At 39.2% G+C, this 18,809-nt stretch overlaps 1 protein-coding gene across 2 annotated transcripts in view; it reads left to right on the plus strand.

Moving 5' to 3' along the window:
• Nucleotides 1-18,809, plus strand: part of flt1 (fms related receptor tyrosine kinase 1) — a 49,679-nt gene that overhangs the window by 746 nt on the left and 30,124 nt on the right. For both annotated transcript variants that reach the window (XM_038293830.1, XM_038293831.1), the window contains exons 2-10: nucleotides 1,862-1,958; nucleotides 3,987-4,192; nucleotides 6,658-6,782; nucleotides 10,677-10,839; nucleotides 10,934-11,070; nucleotides 12,335-12,506; nucleotides 12,689-12,806; nucleotides 13,456-13,625; nucleotides 13,725-13,872. In XM_038293830.1, coding sequence (XP_038149758.1) covers nucleotides 1,862-1,958; nucleotides 3,987-4,192; nucleotides 6,658-6,782; nucleotides 10,677-10,839; nucleotides 10,934-11,070; nucleotides 12,335-12,506; nucleotides 12,689-12,806; nucleotides 13,456-13,625; nucleotides 13,725-13,872 — 1,336 coding nt within the window. The remainder of the gene's footprint in view (nucleotides 1-1,861; nucleotides 1,959-3,986; nucleotides 4,193-6,657; nucleotides 6,783-10,676; nucleotides 10,840-10,933; nucleotides 11,071-12,334; nucleotides 12,507-12,688; nucleotides 12,807-13,455; nucleotides 13,626-13,724; nucleotides 13,873-18,809) is intronic.

The following is an 18,809-nucleotide window of genomic DNA, read 5'->3' on the forward strand; positions in this document are numbered from 1 at the left end:
CGCGTCTCTTAAACGTCAATTGGTCGTTTTTTCTGCGCCCCTTTTTTCTCCTTTTTAAAGGAGATACTAAAAATTGAATAGAAATATAATAATGAATCAATTTAATGATTTAAATCGTTTTTATATAAATATGAGCCTATATTCTTTGAATTATGAACCTTTCCTTTTATGAAAAAAACAGAATATTTTCCTCGAGGATTTAGTTCACAAATGTAATCTCCAGACACTTCCAAAAAATATATAAAAATCAAAATTTTTTAACCAAATCACGCCATTAAGACGAATGTAAAATGTCTTATTTAAGAGTAAAAAAAGTTGAAAAACTTCTATTTATTATCATTATTTAATAATTTTAATAATAAGCAATTAATATCAGCACTGATCCGTTACAATCTAAATGAATGATGGTACATGGTTATTGTTTCATTAGGCTGGAGCAAAAATACTTTAAAACAAGATTTTAACAAAAAAAAAAAAACGCAATCCAAAAAGCAAAAATAAATAAATAAAGCATTTATCCTTTTTAATATAAAGATCAAATTTACGTTTTTTTATTGATGAACAAAACTTAGAATCACATGTGACCTCATTTCAAACTGAAAGGGAAAGAACATTTTTCAAATGTCTCAAGTCTGACGGGACTTTCCCATTGAAACCTACCCCCATGTCTTTGTCATATAATTCCCCTTGTTAGTCATTTTTTAACAATAATATCTCATAATAACATAACGACCTTTAACAAAAATGCAGGCACCGGTTCAGAGCCAGTAACAGTCTGCAGTATCAAGGTGTCTTTTGTGCTCATAAAATCAGTCTCTCATCTCTTTTAATAGGTTTAAACAAAAACTATTAGAAGCTTTGCAACTATATTTAAGTGTAGAAACTGACAGAATTATTAATATTTCAGTATTTTTATTTTCTCTATATTATAGTTCTATACTATGTTGGTTTTAATCAGTTATTTAGAAATGCTGTTGGTGTTTTTTTTTTATAAAAGTAATGGCTGGTTAGAAGCTTGCACATTTTTCTACTCTCATCTAGGCCAGGATATCCTTGTAAAATACATTAACTATTCTCAATGGAGTTTTTCCCTGGAAACAATACGTTTTAAAGAAGACAAACAATAAAACATGTCTGCAGGCATCAACATTTCTACTTAGTGGCTCTATCAGTTACAAGGAAGGCCAATCCTCTGAAGAGAGCACTGTGTTTCATCAGCTGAGCAACCCAGTTCACTCCTACTGACTCATTAAACACCTCTCAATGGAAAAATTAATGTTAAATGAATTATGATTTGGGTTTGTATATAATCAGAACTATATGTGCTGAATGTAACAGTTTCATATCAGATATACCCATCTGTATGAGAAAACTCTGCCATTAAGCCCAGAGCCCAAAAGAAAAAAAACCAGTAGGACGCTGCTGACTTCCCCTCCGTCTTCCTTCATGTCATTGTTTGTTGCCTCCTCACAGCCAGAAACCTAAGGAAATAGTACAGGAAGTTCTAGCAGTGTAACACTAAAAAGGAGCATCCACTGGGAACAATTGAAACGTCTTAAATGAAGTAACTCAATTAGCAGCGATTTGACGACTAACAGAGCTGTCAGATGTTTGGGATGAGGCCCAGTTAGAGTGAAGGATGGACGTTTCCCATGTTCTGAGGAAGGAAGGGTGGACAGACAAGTGTCTTTAACTCTAATTAATACACCTCAGAGATCAAGAGTAAATATTTAATTTGATAAACAAGCAGGACGCTGCTTGCACATTTCCACCTGACCTGATGGATTTGAGAGTGGGGAATCAGTGACAAGGTGGTTCAAGCTGTTCTCTGTCTTTTCTTGTTTCTCTCCAACATCTGCAGATAAGGAGCTAAAGGGGAGGTTCAGCAATCCGCTCCTGGAAGTAAAGAGTCGTCAGCTGGTTCTGGAGGCCAACAGAACTCTGCTGTTAAACTGCAGGTGAGTAGCAGACTGACCCACCAGCAGCCAAAAAAATAAAAACAAAAAGCTTCAGGCAAAACAGTGGTAAATGATGTAAAGAGAAATTATCTACCCTTCACTACAAAACTAAACTAAACTCTTACTAGAATAAACTTGATCTTCTTTTTTAAACTCTAGCTTTGGAGGGAACTGAAAGTTAACTTTTATTTATTGAAGACCATTGCAGTTTATAAAGTTAAATATTTTAACATTTTTCATATTAAATTGAATATTTTTTAAACGGTTAAAGACTGCTTTGGTATTTTCCTCTATAGTCTTGCCTGAAACAGTTCAAGAACAAAGTGGACTTTAATCATTTTAAAACAAATTATATGTCAAAAAAAGATTCAAAGCAGTATAAGCTTATTCAGTTTATGTAGCTTTGAACTTTCATAATCTTTATATTTAATTTATTTACATAGAGACAATGCTACTCATTGCATTCTATTTGAAGAACCGTTGTTGTCAATATAAAACCAAAACTCAATTTCCCAGACTCTTGGCTGACAAAAAAGGTTGTTAAATCAAACATTTTTTTTAGAAAATATACAACATCCTTTGAAAAAAAATGGAATAACATCTCCTTAAAGGGTTAGAAACCATTTTAGGAGATGTAAAACAACCCTAGAAGAAGACTTAGACAACATTAATTGTTTTTTTGTATAAATAGAGTGTATACAAAACAAAATTTGGTTTGTACAGATTTCATGACATTTCCATTTCTTAAAGTGCAGCAGTAATCAAATCTAAACAGTTTGGGAGAAAGAAAAAAAAAACGTGGTGAAAATGCAAGAAATATATGTACAGGTAGTCAGGTTCTCAGAGCTGATCCATTATCAAAATAGCTGCAACATACCTTAAACATGGTGAATGCTGTGTATCAGTCCTTTGATAGACTGCTTGAAAATGTGTTTCTCATCAAACAAATGGCACACGCAGCATTGCAAAAAAATATGTTGGTGAAAATGTTTCGTTAGCGTTTAAAGATAGAAAAATGGAGAGAAGTTCATCATTCTCAGCTATTATGCAATCATAGACCACAATAATTTCCCTTTTTTTATTATTGTCATTATTGTAAATAAAATGCTCTCAACTCACTTTAAGCTCTGACTTCCCAGACAAAGTGAACATTCCACATTATATAGGGAATGGAGGCTGGATGTGGTGCATCACTGATGATCTTCCCTAGTGTAAACATAACAGAACAGAACTTTGAAAGCGTTAATTGTCACGCCAACTCATATACACATAAGGAACTGTCAAAAACAAAACAAAGTACAGTTTTATAGATGTATATACAGCCTTTATTCTATTTCACATTTTCTCTCCTAATTCCTTTTTTCAAGCGATGCATGCTCTTAAGCAGGGGTCAACAACGTGGTGCCCTCTGGCACCTAGGGGCCCTCAAGGAGGTGCCCCTAGGTGCCCTTTGCATCTTCTGATAACAGCAGTTCTCACCTGTGGGCTCAGTTTGAAATTGTATTTGTTCTGTTGCTCTCCTTTTTTAATATCTAAAAGAAAATTATAAATTTAAAGAAACAATAAAAATGTGTTTATTATGCACAAAGTTTAGGTGAATGCTACCCCTCCAGTCCATGGTAGGTCAGTAATGGTAGCCCCTCCCATGACTCATTACCCACAAAGTAGCTCTAAGCCTTAAAATGGTTGGTGATCCCTGCTCTAATGCCTCACAAAATACTGTTTACGTTAAGAACTGTGATGTTTTATAAGGCTGGGCTTGTTTAAAGCTGGTAGATGTCCATCAGATTAGCCATTGGCTTCAGCATCTGGGACTAGCAAATATGGATTTCGACTCTATAAGGGCACCCACAGAGTATTCTACTGTGTGGAAGATTTCAAATAAAGTCTATAACAGAACCGCTCTTTAAAAATCCCAAACCATAATTAAGCTTTTGTTTATTGTATTCTGTTTTTAGAGAGTTTTCTTTGGCGCATTAGTGTTTTCTAAGCACAAAAAGAACTGACCTTTGTGTAATGTCTGACCAGGGGTCTCTGGGAGCTGTCATGGGCTTTCCCTGCAGACTTGGACCAGGATCAAGTGGAAGTGGTTAACTCCCGTTGTGGAAAGACACGGCAGCACTACTGCAGCCACCTGCGTGTCAGTCACATCCAGGCCCTGCACACCGGCCCATACCACTGCCGCTACAGTAACAGGACCCAGAAACAGAGTTCTGTCTATGTTTATGTCACAGGTAAGACAGAACATGTCCACAATTTCATATTTCTCATCTTGAGGAAACCCTTAGCCTCCTCTGGCATCTTACATATCGCCTCAGGTTAAACAGGATGTAGTGCGTGCTAAATACAGACCAACACCAAAGAACCAATTATATCTAAACACTGTTTGTCTAAACAACACATCATGGCTCTGGCAAAGTTTCCCCCACCCCTGCTTCTCCTCTCTCCCTTAGTTCCCTCTGAACTATATATAATTTTTTTTTTTTTTTACTTTCGTTTACGTGCTACCTCGTAGCCAGGAATAGCCACTGCTGCTGAAAGGTCCGGGCCCCTGGCAGAGTTTCCCAGGGCATCAGCCTTATCTACTCTGCTCAGCCTTGCTTGAAGCATCCTGTGCTTTTGGGAGGAGGGAAAGGGCTCAAAGGGGTTGTGCTGGGAATGGGATGTTGCTGTGTCTCTACGGCGATGAGGCTGTGTGCGTGCGTGTGTGGGGAGCTGAGAGGGATGAGATGAATGCCAGTGATTGGGTGGTATGCAGAGGAGGCACAATGTCTGCTCCGGCCTGCTCCTCCCTGTCCTGGAAGGTGACGCTGCTCAGCTCCAGCTGGGCTTGATGCCAGGGTCACGGGGCATGCTACTGTTTGGCCAACAGGACCCTCGGGGCCCATCAATCGCTCGGGTCACCATGTCCATTAAGCTTCAGACTTGGCCTGCAGCTCCGTTCAGACGTTGCCTCCCTCGTCGAGCCTTCTATTAGGTATCAAAGCAGGAGAAGGAAGCGTTCAGTCTTACTAGTCCTTGGGGTACTTTTGTTCGAAGATTCAGAGATTTGCTTTCCTTGAATAACACCCTATGGTCCGAAACAATGAAACGAGCAACACCCACACCTTTGAATGGCAGAGAACCGTTACTGTAGGCGAGCTGAGTGGAGCGCAGCAAATATAGAGAATCTGTTTGATTGCTTCTAAACAATCTGCTTGTTTATTGTTGACTGCATGCAGTCATTTGCAGAAAGGGTATTCGATGAATGGGTGTGGAAGACAGTGTGTTTTCAGGAGTGTGTGTTTGTTTTTTTCAGTTATTGTTTAGATACTTGGAAGTGCATGAGTGATTGTTTGTGTGTGTCAGCTATTTTTTGCCCTGCATAATAGAGTTTTGTTTTACGGGAAATTAGTAAATGTTTCATGCTCCCAGTTAGTCAGGTAGTTCAAGACATCGATCAGAAAGTTTCTAGTAAACGGTTACCAGTTCCTGATATCTTATCTGCAATAGATGGATGGCTTGGCTACTTAATTTAAAATAAATACAAAACAGTGGGACTGTGGAGGCTCAAACTTAGGGATAGTTTTAGAAGAGACAACACCAAAGCGGATGTCAAACAACTCCAATCTCATTATCATTTCAGTGGTTTATTCAAATCTTGTTGTACGAACACAACTAATCAATGTTAAGTAATGTGGTTGTGTGGAGAAGCAGATGATTATTTATATGGGAAATGGAGGTAGGAAGTGTGCACCACAAACGATCTTCCAGTTTGAAACACATACTGAGAATGGAACATGTAAAAATTATGCAGTTTAAGTTACTGACAACAACCCAAAAAATGGTTTAAGAAGTAAAAATATAATTGAGGTTAAAGTAACCAAGATCTTTTCGATAATTTTACACAGCCTTAATTTTATGCCACTTTATATGTTCCTATCTTGGTGCATGTTTGACAGAGGAAGATTATCGTTAGTGCACTTCTTCCACCTTATAAAAGACTTCAAACTCTATTACAGGTTTAAATGTTCATGCAATGGTTTTCATAAGAAGCTACATCTTTTAGATATGGAAGTTGTTTTTGGATGTTTCGAAGCCTGCTTTCGCCTAGGCCCCTTTTGGATTTACCTATGGCTTTAGCCTCCTGGACCTCAGGAATCATTCACACAACAGCCTCATCCATTCATACATACATTTAGGATAAAATGGTGTCTTCAGAAAAAATATTTAAATCATCTTTAATTTAATTTTAGTTTCATAAGAATAAATAAAGTGAAGCAACAAAAAGAGAAAAAATATAAACGCTTCGTAGAATGATTAACTAATATTGACATTATTGCAATAAACCTCAATGTATTCTGTTGAAGACCATGCAAAATGCCTACAATTTTGCAGAAACAATGTTTTTTTTATGTTTCTTTACAGATATAAAAATGTGTGGCAGGTACTGGTACTAAGTGCAATAAATTTTTTCCACAGCTAAAATCCAGTACAGTGTCCAATACTGATTAGCAAATAGTCAAGCTTTTGGTTAAAATAAAGCTATGTTGTCTTTTATTAGATGTTATTATTGCTGTTTGACATTTGTGACATGATTTCAATGTCCTTCCCCCTTTCATTTAGCATGCTGTTTGTACTTTAGATGAACTTTGTGTTTATGTTGCATGTTTTACATTCCTGCCACATGTATTCCTGACCGTAGTGTTTGCTTTTTCAGATAGGCGGCAACCATTTGTAAAAGTCACTGACATGAGCCCAGACGTGCTGTACATGAAGGTGAGGGAGCCGCTGCTCATCCCTTGCCGGGTCACCAACCCCAACATCAACACCACTCTGGTTAAGGTCAGTCACCTCAGTATTTTAAAAGTGTTGCCTCTTTTAAGTCTCTTTTATCTCATGTCACACTTTGTCCTCCTCTGCTCTGTCACACCACACTGAGAAATCACCGCAGTTTTTTCCATCAGGGTTTACAGCTACAAACACAATGAGGCAACCACTTGTTTCTCCTCATCCAGATCATTCACCACATTGTTCTGCTCTTGGCAGCCATTTACTAATTGGCGTGTGTGTCCATTTGTTGCGTTCATTTGCGGATATGTTTGGCACTTAAACCTAGAATGAGAGGAGGGAGGCAGCGTGTAGAGGGAAGTGCTCAGAGTGCTTGGTTTCTGCATGAGCAGTCGGTGTTCCTGGGGACGGTGCGTGTCCTGAGCCCCATGCTCGTTTCTTTACCGACAACTTCCTATCAAACAATAAAACACTGTTAGCAGGGATTTTTTTTTCACTTCTGAAAACAGGATGTTGGCTCCAGAGTAGTAGTAGGGATAATAGCTGACGACTTTCTCCATCGGATGCCAGGACTGGCAGAGGAAGCTGAGGTGGCTAAAGTTGACCCAAGCCTATAAAATATGAATAGAGCTTAGTCCTTTTAATCAGGATCTGTAGCACGTCGATGTTTTGAAAAATCAGGTCCAGAAATTGTCATCTGCTGCTCTGAACCCATTTTTCTCTTGTTAGTCTTATTTCACTAAGAGCAAGCAGCTGTTTGCAGAAACAGTGAATTGCATAATTATTCATATCCTTGAACTTTATATACAGATGTAAGTATGTGCTCTCATTAATACCACAAACCTAAATGTATTCCTTGTAAAAGAGTTATACTTATTAAACTCTAAAAAACAAACAGCAAAACATTTCCGCATATCATAATGACACAAGCACAGCTGAAAAACCCATAGAAACTGTGAAGGATCTGCTGAGTAAAATACCTTGATGACTCAGTCCCATTGTAACTAAGACCAGTAAAGGTTAGCCTTCCAACATGCAGCCAGAGCTACAAGAGAAACTTGGCCTAGTCCAAGTTTAAACCTGAATCTAAGCAAGAATCTGAGTAAAACTATAAAGCCACTCTTCTAAATCTTCACAGCAAACAGTCGGACTAAACTTGAGCTATTATGAAGAGAAAATTAAAGGAGTAATTTTCCTTTTTCTTCATATAGTATATTGTGTTGGTCCATTACAGAAACCCTCAATAAAGCACACTGAACTTTTTGGTGTAACATTACATCATGTGAAAATCATCAGATGAACACTTATTGAAGACTTTTCTGATTAAATCAACTATGACCTTTAATTTAGAATCAATGCATGTATGCTTCCAAAAAACGTCAACCCATAAAATTACTGCCAGAGTATATCAGGCTGGTCTACTGGTCTGTGAGCACTCTGCGCTCATTAAAGAACTCGGACATTTTTGGACTGCAGGAAATGCATCACCATCTCCTGCATGTCTCAGCCACAAATACACACACATGTTTTTTCTCCTGCATCCATCTCCTGACAAAGTATATGGAGCCAAAAAGGTAATTAGTCTAAAAATAACTTCCCTTCACCTCCTCTGCGGTCTTAACCAGGAATGTTTTCACTGTCACAGCTTCTGGAGTGTTTTTTTCCTGAAAGGACTTTGCACTCTGCCTGGGTCTCCGCTCTGACCCTTCTCAGCAAAAACAATGCCCAGGAGGCTCTGCTCGCTCACTTAAGCTGTGAATGCTGGGCCTGGGACGACCGAGTTGAACCGGGGTTCCAGTCCAAATTTCTATATCCTGTAGTAACAGGATGTAAGGAGATGGACTTGAGTCACGTTTCACATATCCTGATCCCTTTTTGCTCTTCCTTGCCATCCCATCGCTCCTTCACCCAACTCCATCACTGCCTTGTCTCCATGTACAGTAAAGGTGAGAAGACTGACGTGAGAGGGACACTGAGGGCACCGTTGATGCCCAGACGGAGCGTCATTGTGTTCAGACGGAGGATGTAGATGGAGCATCTACTTCACAGGACAGAGAAGGGAGGGCAAAGAGGTCAGCGGCATCTTAGAGAGTTGCCTCTCGCTGTGGGAGGGGGGATATCAGCCAGTTCACACCAGCGATCCAAGAATGGGGAATGTGTGTGTGTGTGTGTGATGAAGAGGGGAGTGTGGGGGGGTCCAGTCCCTTGAGAGAGGGTGGGAAGCTTCCACTATGTCACAGAAAAAAAAAAACATTTCCTCTAAGCCGCCTCAAAGAAAACAACAAGGTTATCCCGTTACACAAGTGTCCATGGTCAGGACTTATAAAACCTACACCCATACTGAGCTGGCTTTATTATTCAAGTTTGTTGGGGGTCGGGGGGAGAACAGGTCGTAGCAACAACTTTGAGTTTTGTTAAGGCAAACATCGCACCTCAGCTGCACCTAAATTGGCACATTAAATTGAAATCAAAAGAGTCATGAATATTGCAGTCCAATTCCGTAAAAATTCAAAAAAATTCAAAAAATATCCACTGGACTTGGTTTTCAAGATTTGAAGACGTTTCGCCACCTCTCCAGGAAGCTTTCTCAATTCAAATGTCTGGATCCGCAGTGAGTTTGAGTCTTATATGGACAAGGCCTTGTATTGCTTGGAAACATGCAATGGAAACATGCAATGGAAACATGCATTGCATGTTGCATCCAGACATTTGAATTGAGAAAGCTTCCTGGAGAGGTGGCGAAACGTCTTCAAATCTTGAAAACCAAGTCCAGTGGATATTTTTTGAATTTTTTTGAATTTTTACGGAATGACTATGACCTGGATGACTGAGAACCTTCATCAGCATTGCAGTCCAATGTATGTTGTGATCATCAAAACTCTGCAATATGGAGGAGGTAAGAAAAAAGTCAGCTCTGAAGGAAAGTTAGACATTATCTTTAAAGGGAAGGACATGGAAAACATGTGGCATGTCGATGTCCAAGATTAGCCAAAGCGAAGACACCTTACATGCGAAGGAGGTTGGTCCGAGTACCGTAACCGAGATAACTGTTGAGTGTGAATGGTAGACAGAACTGAACCTGACCGCGCCAGACACAGCCAAACCGTGCTTACATAGTGCTTGTTCATCAGGAGTGCTCGGTATGGTTCAGCTGTGGCGAGGTTCTTAGATAATCAAGAGCGCATGAGCAGACCGCATCATCTGCTTCCCTGCATTGGCAAATGTTTTCCAATGATGATTCTGCATAACAGTGGGATGAACCTCAACTCCTTTCATTGTTTCCTGCTAAATTAGACTATCATTTGTCATATTATTTCCCAAAAGCCGACTCTGTCAAGTAAATTCACCAAAGACTGCCTTCTTCGTCTGACTCTCCACAAACTTTCTGAATGTTACAAGTGCCGCCATTTTTATTTGCTTGATTCCCTCTAGGGAGCAGTAGTACCGTAGATTGTAACTAGGAGGCGAGGAACCGTGCTAGCTCTTAAGGAACAGAGCTCAGCACCGTTAACTGATCCAAGCTCGGCACCCATCGGTTTTCAGAGGGTAGTGTTAATGGGGCTACCGAATGGACATGAATGTTAGTGTCAGACTTTTATTTATAAAACATTTTCAAAACCATGCATTTTAAATCCACTGGCCATCCGCTGATGCCAAGAGGTAGATACTTTTTTCTATTTATTGGACATTCAATACAACGACAACTGATAAGAGGATATATAACACCTACTTATGCTCTAAAATCTGCTAAAATACTAAGGAGCGGTTCATATAACTGACACATAAACCCTGTGAAGTTCTCTCTACAGTGACTCAGTTGTTCCCTTTCTTCATCTCCTTGAAACATATCCGATTTACTCAATGATATTGTGTTAGTCAATGTGTGCTTGTCATTGTGGTGAAGCAAAGTATCTGATTAGTCTGTTTCTTGGTTTTTCTCCTTCACAGTTCTATGATAAGCCCAAGATAGATCCAGATAATATGGTATGGAACAGCAAAGAGGGTTTCACCATCCTGGTTCCCGACTACTCCTATATTGGCCTATTCCACTGCGAGGCTGTCATCAATGGAGTCAAACACAAATCAAAAATATACCTCATACTCAGACAAGGTCCGCATTCTGTCTTTATGTCATTCTCTTAGTAAAATATCAATATAGAAAAGATTGCATTCTAAGTAGTCTGTGTTTTTCTCATTGATCTTAGTGAGTAACATCACAGAGGTGTATCTGAACACCAGCGGATCTGTGCAGGCCCTGAAGGGGGAGAGGTTGGCTTTGAACTGCACTGCCATGGCAGAGCTTAACACAAGAGTCAGGATAACCTGGGACTATCCTGGAAAGGTCAGACCTGCATTCAGTCGAGTTAAAGCATGAACGGGGTTTTGACAATAAAGCTTTGATTCAAACTCAGCAGAAAATGGCGACCTTACTTATTCAGTGGGATTTAGATAGTCGCAGGTTGTTGTTTTTATCCGGTATCAGCTCCAATTTGACCACTCAGAAGTATCTCAATTTGAAAAATCTGTAAATTCAACGTTTCTCGCTCTAGATCAGCTGTTTCAACGTTTTTTTTCTTTGGCTCAGGCAGTTTTCTTCTTAAATGTTAATAAAAAAAAAATAAAATTTTTCTTGACAATCACAATGCCAAAATTGTTATGTGAAAAGAAATTGTAAATATAACATATAATAACCATTTACAATAGATATAGAAATGCATTTTTATTTTAACGTTTAAAGAACACATAGAGTAAATGTAAAACCATAAAGCATCCTTGTATACATGTAATATATTTGGTCAGTCTCATTTTGATGCACTTTTTTTTCTGAGGTTACCTTAAATTCAATAAGATTGATAATGATTTTATAAATATTTATACATGCATTTATACATTTATTTCAAACAACCTACTTCCTGAAAAGTATTTCTCTTTAGGTGCTGTCAGTTATCTTTGACTGTTGTTTAAAAGCTCTTCCTCCAGAGGGCAACATCTTCAGGTTCCCTGCAGGGCCATAACATTCAAAAGTGCATTAGCGGTTTAATCAGGGGAAGTAGCCATAGTGCATCCAATGATCTGGAAAACAAAAGCTGATAAAAAAAAAGGAAAATCAGTTTAGAAATATAATTTAAACATGTTTAAAGTAAAAGGTGAAACATTAGATTAAAGCCCTGTGAAACTATATAATATATTCCTCAACAGTAGGAATAGTAGTGAACACAACCTGAACAATTAACTTACCTTTTAAATAGCCACAGCAGCTAAATTCAAATTAATATAATTTGGTTTATTGGTTGTAAATAACAGCTCTAACAGAGGAGGACTCTATTATTTGTAGTAATAATACATTAAGTTAAGAATGAGGAAGCAAACATATGTTTGTTAAATTACAAAATTGATCAGAAATTATTAGACAGTTTCTCCCATTTTCCTCCTCTTTAGAAACTAGTCTCAGTTAACAACTCTAGCCATACAATTCTGTTATATTTAAATATGGTATATAAGAGTTTAAAACATTTTCCTTTTTAAAAGTGACTGCATGGAGCTTAGTTTGGATGCATAAATTAATGTTTTGTTTACTTTACTGCTGTTTATTGTCCATCCTTCAGAAAAACAATGCCGGCTCCAACATTAATAGGCTGGTGAAGCACCCGATGCACGTGTTGTTCTACAGCATCCTGACCATCCCGAAGGTCCGGCTATCAGACCGAGGTCTTTACAGATGCCGCGTCACCAGCGGAGAGCAAAGCAAACAGCAGCAAGTCAAGGTTACAGTGTATGGTAAGTCCCCTCGGATCACCTGACCGTCTGACCATCTAACCATAGTCATATGATCTGATGATCCAAAAAGAGTTTCAATTTGAACTTTCCCTGTGGGTTTGGTTGTGTTTTTTTCTTAATTTCAAAGTGTGAGTCACTGAGGTGTAGAAAGCAATGTGTTTATTGCATCACTGTAATTGCAGATCGCCCGTTCATCCGTCTGAAGCCTCGAAATGGAACAGTGGTGGAGGTACAAGCAGGACAGAAATCCTACAAACTTTCTCCAAAACTTCGAGCATTTCCTTCGCCTGAGGTTGTTTGGTAAGGATTATCTTTCTGCATAATGATCAGCTATGCTACTCTTTTGAGTTAAACATGTCCTCCTTCAGTTAGTTTACTACTTTCTGCTTTCTGGGTGGATTTGTATATAATCCCCATTAGTTTGATACAATAAAAACCAAATCAATTCTTGGAAAGGTCAGACCTACATGACTTTATTCCCATGGTGACACATGGTTGCAGCCATGTTGCACTAGGGTGATGCTAATTCACAAGCACAGTGGAGCTGGTCAAAACTGATAAGTTTCATTAGTTATATGTAATAATTTGATAAAACCTGCTCCTGGCCTAAGAAAAGGATGCAGGATTAGAGCTTTAATAGTTAAGGGCCCAGTCAAAGCCCAGTTCTTCGTCGGATTGATGCTCTGTGCCGAGACTTAAACAATTAGCTTTTAACTGACTCTCCCCGTTTATTCTCAATGAGTTTCATCCTTTTTGCCACCAAAATGTGCAAAAACTTTAAAATAAGCATCAATATACACAGTGTCCAAGTTTGTTTATGACATAAGTCATAATAAAATTCTTCTTTTGGTTAAAAATTCTTACTTTAGTAAACACTGACATACAGTGACATGCAGATCACCATGTAATCCAGAGTGCTTGGAGAAGGCTGATAAGTTGTCTCTGTCAGGCTGAAGGATGGTCGTGTCGCCGCTGAGCAGTGCTCCAGATACCACGTGAATGGGACCTCTCTGGTCATTCGGGACGTTGCAGAGGAGGATGCTGGGAAATACACTGTCCTTGTACGGATCCAGCAACACCACATCTATCAGAATCTCACACTCGCGCTTGTGGTCAAAGGTGAGTTCCAAAAAATTGATTGGAACCTGCGAGTGAACCTCCTCCTTTTCCTGGTTAAACACTTTTTTCCCCCTTTTATCGCTACCTGTTGTCTTACAGTGAGTCCTCAGATTGGAGAGAAAGCAGTGTCGTTGCAGGACCCTGGCTCCGTACCTCGGGGGAGCCGAAAACTGATCCACTGTACATCCCATGGCGTTCCCCCTCCACATATTCAATGGCTCTGGCATCCTTGCCCGTCCAAAGGCCTGTGAGTAGCCCAGAAGACCAAACATCTCTCATATATGAACATCTACACTTATCTCTACTTATTCATCATTTGATACAATAGAGTAATAAAAAGACAGATTAATAGATTAAATGAAAAGCAGGTATTAACAACAGAGTTAATTTGTTTATTGAGTTTTGCATAGAGATTATATTGGCCTTTCATTGAAAATCTCAACATATTTCATTATATTTTTATGTGAGAGTCCAACACAAAGATGTCCCTAATTCTTCGTCTTGCTGGAAGGTGGACTTCCTCCCAACTCTTATGCATTTCGCAGCCTCTAGCAGTTGCTTTCAGAGACTTTTTTTCATCAACTTTGAAAGTCTTTCATGCTTCCAACAATCACAGCATGATGCTGCCAACACCAATCTGGTAATCAAACAGGAATCTTTTTTCTGCTTATAAATCTTTTCTGAAAACCATTTCACCCTGGTATTAGATCGGCTGTGAGGTGTTGGTTTTAGGTCAGTTTAGTTCTTTTCACTTTATTATTATGCTGTTTTGTATTGCTTTGACATAGAGCTGTTGTGTGTTTAATACATTTTAGTTTTGGTTGTTTTTTTCTTGATATGTAGCATTTTGGGATGGTTGTTTAAAGCAATACTGTATAACTTGTGGGGAGTGTTGGCCTAGTGGTTAGAACAGTGCGCTTTTGCAATTACTCGGATTTCAAATCCTACTGCCTCCACTCTGGGTTCCAGAGCAAGACCCTTAACCCCACACTTCTCCCCGGGCGCCACACAATGGCAGCCCATTGTTCCCCAAAGGGGATGGGTTAAATGCAGAGAGTGAATTTCCCCATTGCGGGACAATAAAGGGATTTATAACTTTTAGACAATAGTTGCAGTAGGTCTGTAACTTTCAGGTTCAGCTCCCCTGAAGGCAGATGGTAACACTGCAGTGTTGCAAAATTAAACAGACCCTCGCGTTTTTTTGGAATCTGCTAACAGACCACTTTGGACCAGCACATTAAAAAATCATGGAGTCAGTTGTAAAATCAAGGCCACATTCGCACCTCTGGATTAAATCCTTAAATTCAAGTCAAGTTTCATATCTGTTTTAGTTATATCTTGTGTTTAGGGGGAACTCCAACTGCAAAAAAAAAAGGCACTCTGGGTCACATGAACCATTCAGTGATGGATCCAAGCTTCTCAAGTTACGTAGATGAGTTTCTGAGGAGGGCAGCCTGCATGAAGCATTGATATGCATCAAGTGCTTTCTATCAACCTGAAAAATTATTTATTATAGCTTAAACTAAGCTAATACTTGGGTCAAAAGTTATGTAGTGTTGCTTTAAGAGGGATAGAGGGAGTGTTGGCCTAGTTGTTAGAGCAGTGCACTTGTGCTCTGAGAAAATTGCAAGTACTCGGTTCGATCCACACAGCCTCCTCTCTGGGTCCCTGAGCAAACCCCTTAACCCCCGATTGCTGCCCAGGCTCTGCACAGTGGCAGCCCATTGCTCCCCAATGGGATGGGTTAAGATGCAGGTTATATTATAGACAGTCATGCTTTTTTTGCTGATCAAGTTTAAGCACAATTGTCAGAATCGGAATCAGAATCAGACATACTTTAATAATCTCAGGTGGAAATTACAGCTGTCAGAGTAAATGGGGCAATTACAAATGCATGCCGCACTTTTCAGATCATGTACTCTGTGCAACTTTGTGTTGGCCTATCACATAAAAAAAAGATAATAAATTCACTGAAGCACATATTTGAAATATAGCCAGGAAAAGGTAAGCAATATAAATGCTTCAGGAAGCTTCTATATTACATATATTTTTGTTAAAGGTTATGCTAAAATGTTACACAAATTTACTGTACAGATATTTGCTTTACTGTAAGATAGTTAGACTGCAAGTGGGACCCTTTTTGAAAAACGAGACATGTTTTGTCTATGTCAGCATGTGCTCAGACAGAACTTCCTATTTGTAACCAGAACAGATGCCTTTTTAAGGCCTTTTAAGTGCTGGAATGTGCCAGATTGTGAGTGTGTTTGTGTGTCTTTGTTTGTGTGCATGCCCTTTCACATATGCATGTGTTTTTCTCATGCTTGTGTTTGTATGTTTGTTTGCTCATACAGCTCTTTTTTTCTCTTACTGTCTAATCTCCTCTTTTTCCATATGTTTGTTTTCATGCATCTCTATAGACAGTGATGCATATATGAGCGTATGTGTGTGAATATGTGTGTGTGCCTACACTCACAGACACAGTACACGATGTATCTCAGACTTGAAAGGACAGAGAAGAAAAAACACACTTCAATAGGCCAGTTCCGTGCTCTCAGTCCAGGTTTCCAAATCAAACGCTATGATTTAATGAATTTCCTGCGCAGGACGTAGAGTGAGAGGCCTGTTTATTATTGTGATTGCACACTGCATCCTGTGATGCTTTTTCTTATATCTGACACACACTCTATATACAAAGTTCTCATGAGAAATGGCCCAACCCATTGATGGAGAGGGACATCCACTGAGTCAACACTGAGTGTTAAAGCAGCTACCTTTGCAGGAACACTGATTAAGCTATCTTGGAGGTCAGAGGCTTATTGTGTTCCTTATGACCCAGTCAGAAAGGTTAAGTATTACCTGAGAGCTTGGCAGCTGCCGCCCATGTTCTTTCCCTCCTCTGAGACACACTGGCATCATCTGTGTACTTGACCCATAACCCTGGCACTCTCATGTGGCGCCACGCCATGATGCCGCCACTTTTCTTTCCGATTGGAAAAATGTCATTAATATTCTAAGCCTTTCACAGTGCTTAGGTATAGAAGTTTCTCCATTAAATGTAATATCACACTGACTTATGTGAAGTTTTGATTATTTTAACCATAGAAAATTAAACACTAATGATAGAGTTTAAGGTTGAATTTAATTATCCTGCGCTTGTTTATTGCCTGTTCTTATGGGTGTCTTTGCTTTTTTTAAGATTTCAAAGGCACTCTGAGTTAAATAACGATAAATAAATAAAAAAAAACAGTTTATTTCAGCTATGGATTAATCCTATTTTTACTCATTTTAAAATGTATTTCTATGCAATGAAAGGTATAGTTCAGAGTTTTTGAAGTAGTGTTTAGTTAAAAGGTTAAAAAAAATAACATTGTACCTGCAGTTGTGTAAATGAACTCCAACGTTCAGATCAAATATACCTCTTAAACTTGTTTCTTTCATCTTTCCATTGGGTGGTTTAATACAGAGAACCAGGAAATTTTTTATATTGGAAAATCAGTGTAAGGCTCTGGTTTCATCTTAAAGTAAAGTATAAAGAAAAATAGAATTCTGTATTTTTTTACTGTTTACTTGTTTATCATAGGACCTAAAATGACTCCATTTGCATCGGAAATTTGGTAATGCAAACATAATCTAACCTTGGTACCATTTGACCACTAGACAACCCCTTTGTTGTCTTCGTCTAACACAGATTAGTTGGTCCTAAAGGATAAAGCAAGCTGATACCCCGAGCGAATCCAAGACCAAAGTAGATTTTTTTCCACTCTAAACGTGACAGGAGTTGATAGATATAACTATTTTATCACTCTTTAAAACATTATTAAGTTTTGTAAGTTGGGTATAAACAAATAAAAACAAAAAAATAAATATGCATATTTGAACATGAAATGGGGGACCAAGGCAGTGCCTTACTTCTTTTGTTAGGTGACTCAGTTAGTGTTTTACACTACAAGCTCAGTGGTGGTTTAACACCTCCTTTCCCCATTCCCCATGGAAATAATGACTGAGAACAACCTTAAAGGATAAATGACAACAAATGTAGTTACTTTTTATTACACTGGATGAGAATTGTCTAGAAAAAGAATGATATAAGCTGCATTAAACCTTTTAACAGAACCTAGCTGTAAAAATTCTGAACTACATCTTTAAATTTATTTCAAATTCAACAATGTGTCTTACAATGCATGTGAAAAAGATCTCTTTTTATTGTGTTTATGCCATGAAATCCTTAAAACATTTGCATTTTGATCTTTCTGTTGGCTAACTAAAGGTCCTTTTTAAAAGCTCTGTTCTGGTTCTGCTTCAGTGTTTGTATTCAGTGTGTTTCTTTAGATTATTAGTGTTGGTTGGATCCTCACAAGGCCCCTTGTTCTTTGCAGCCCCGCTGCACCACGAGCCTGACGCCATGTTGGAGGAAGCCCAGGGACCGTGGGCCAGGCTGGGCCAGACTGAAGGGTGGCCTCTCGCCTGGGTCCTGAGTCCACTCCTGGGTCTGGCCCTGGGAACCTCTGCGCTCTTATCTGGCCCTGGCAGGAGGCGCACTGAGCTTCCTGTGCAAAAATCAGAGCGCTTTTCCTCTCGTTGTTTGGCTTCCTCTCCGACGCGAGACGCTTCCCAGCGGCGTGATTGTCCCTTCGTCTTCAAACGTGGCACAGTCCACTTCCTCAAGAGCTTGATCTATTCTTGAGAGCTCCCTCACCCCCCGCCCCACCCCCTAAACGTTGCTGCCCCCCACATACGTCTCCAGCCTCTTCCCTCACCAGCTCTGCCCTCCACAACAACTCAGCATCCTCCCCCTATACCAAGGAACTATTCCCTGATTACTACCCACACAGGACCTCTTCTCTGCCTTACACATATCCACAACCGCCTGAACCCTCAGTGACAATACCACTTGTGATTATCCTGCTGAACTTTTAACTGAGGAAAGAGACTTGGAACACTGCTGAGCAGTGAAGATCAGGAAGCACAGGAGGATGGAGTTAAAGAAGCCATAACTTTAAGGATATATGGACACCTGCTTTACTAATTATTTATTTATTTACATTATTTTCCCCATTCAAGTCCTTCCCCTACACCCATGTGCCCTTTAGTTTAATGCTTCTTACATTTTACAGATACTATGAGCCAGAAAAAGTGCAATTCCATCTATCCACAAGCTGCCTTCCCCAGAGCTGCTTTGCTTTT

Source organism: Cyprinodon tularosa, unplaced genomic scaffold (genome assembly GCF_016077235.1).
Source record: "Cyprinodon tularosa strain WSP-4 unplaced genomic scaffold, ASM1607723v1 ctg33, whole genome shotgun sequence".
Taxonomy (NCBI): domain Eukaryota; kingdom Metazoa; phylum Chordata; class Actinopteri; order Cyprinodontiformes; family Cyprinodontidae; genus Cyprinodon; species Cyprinodon tularosa.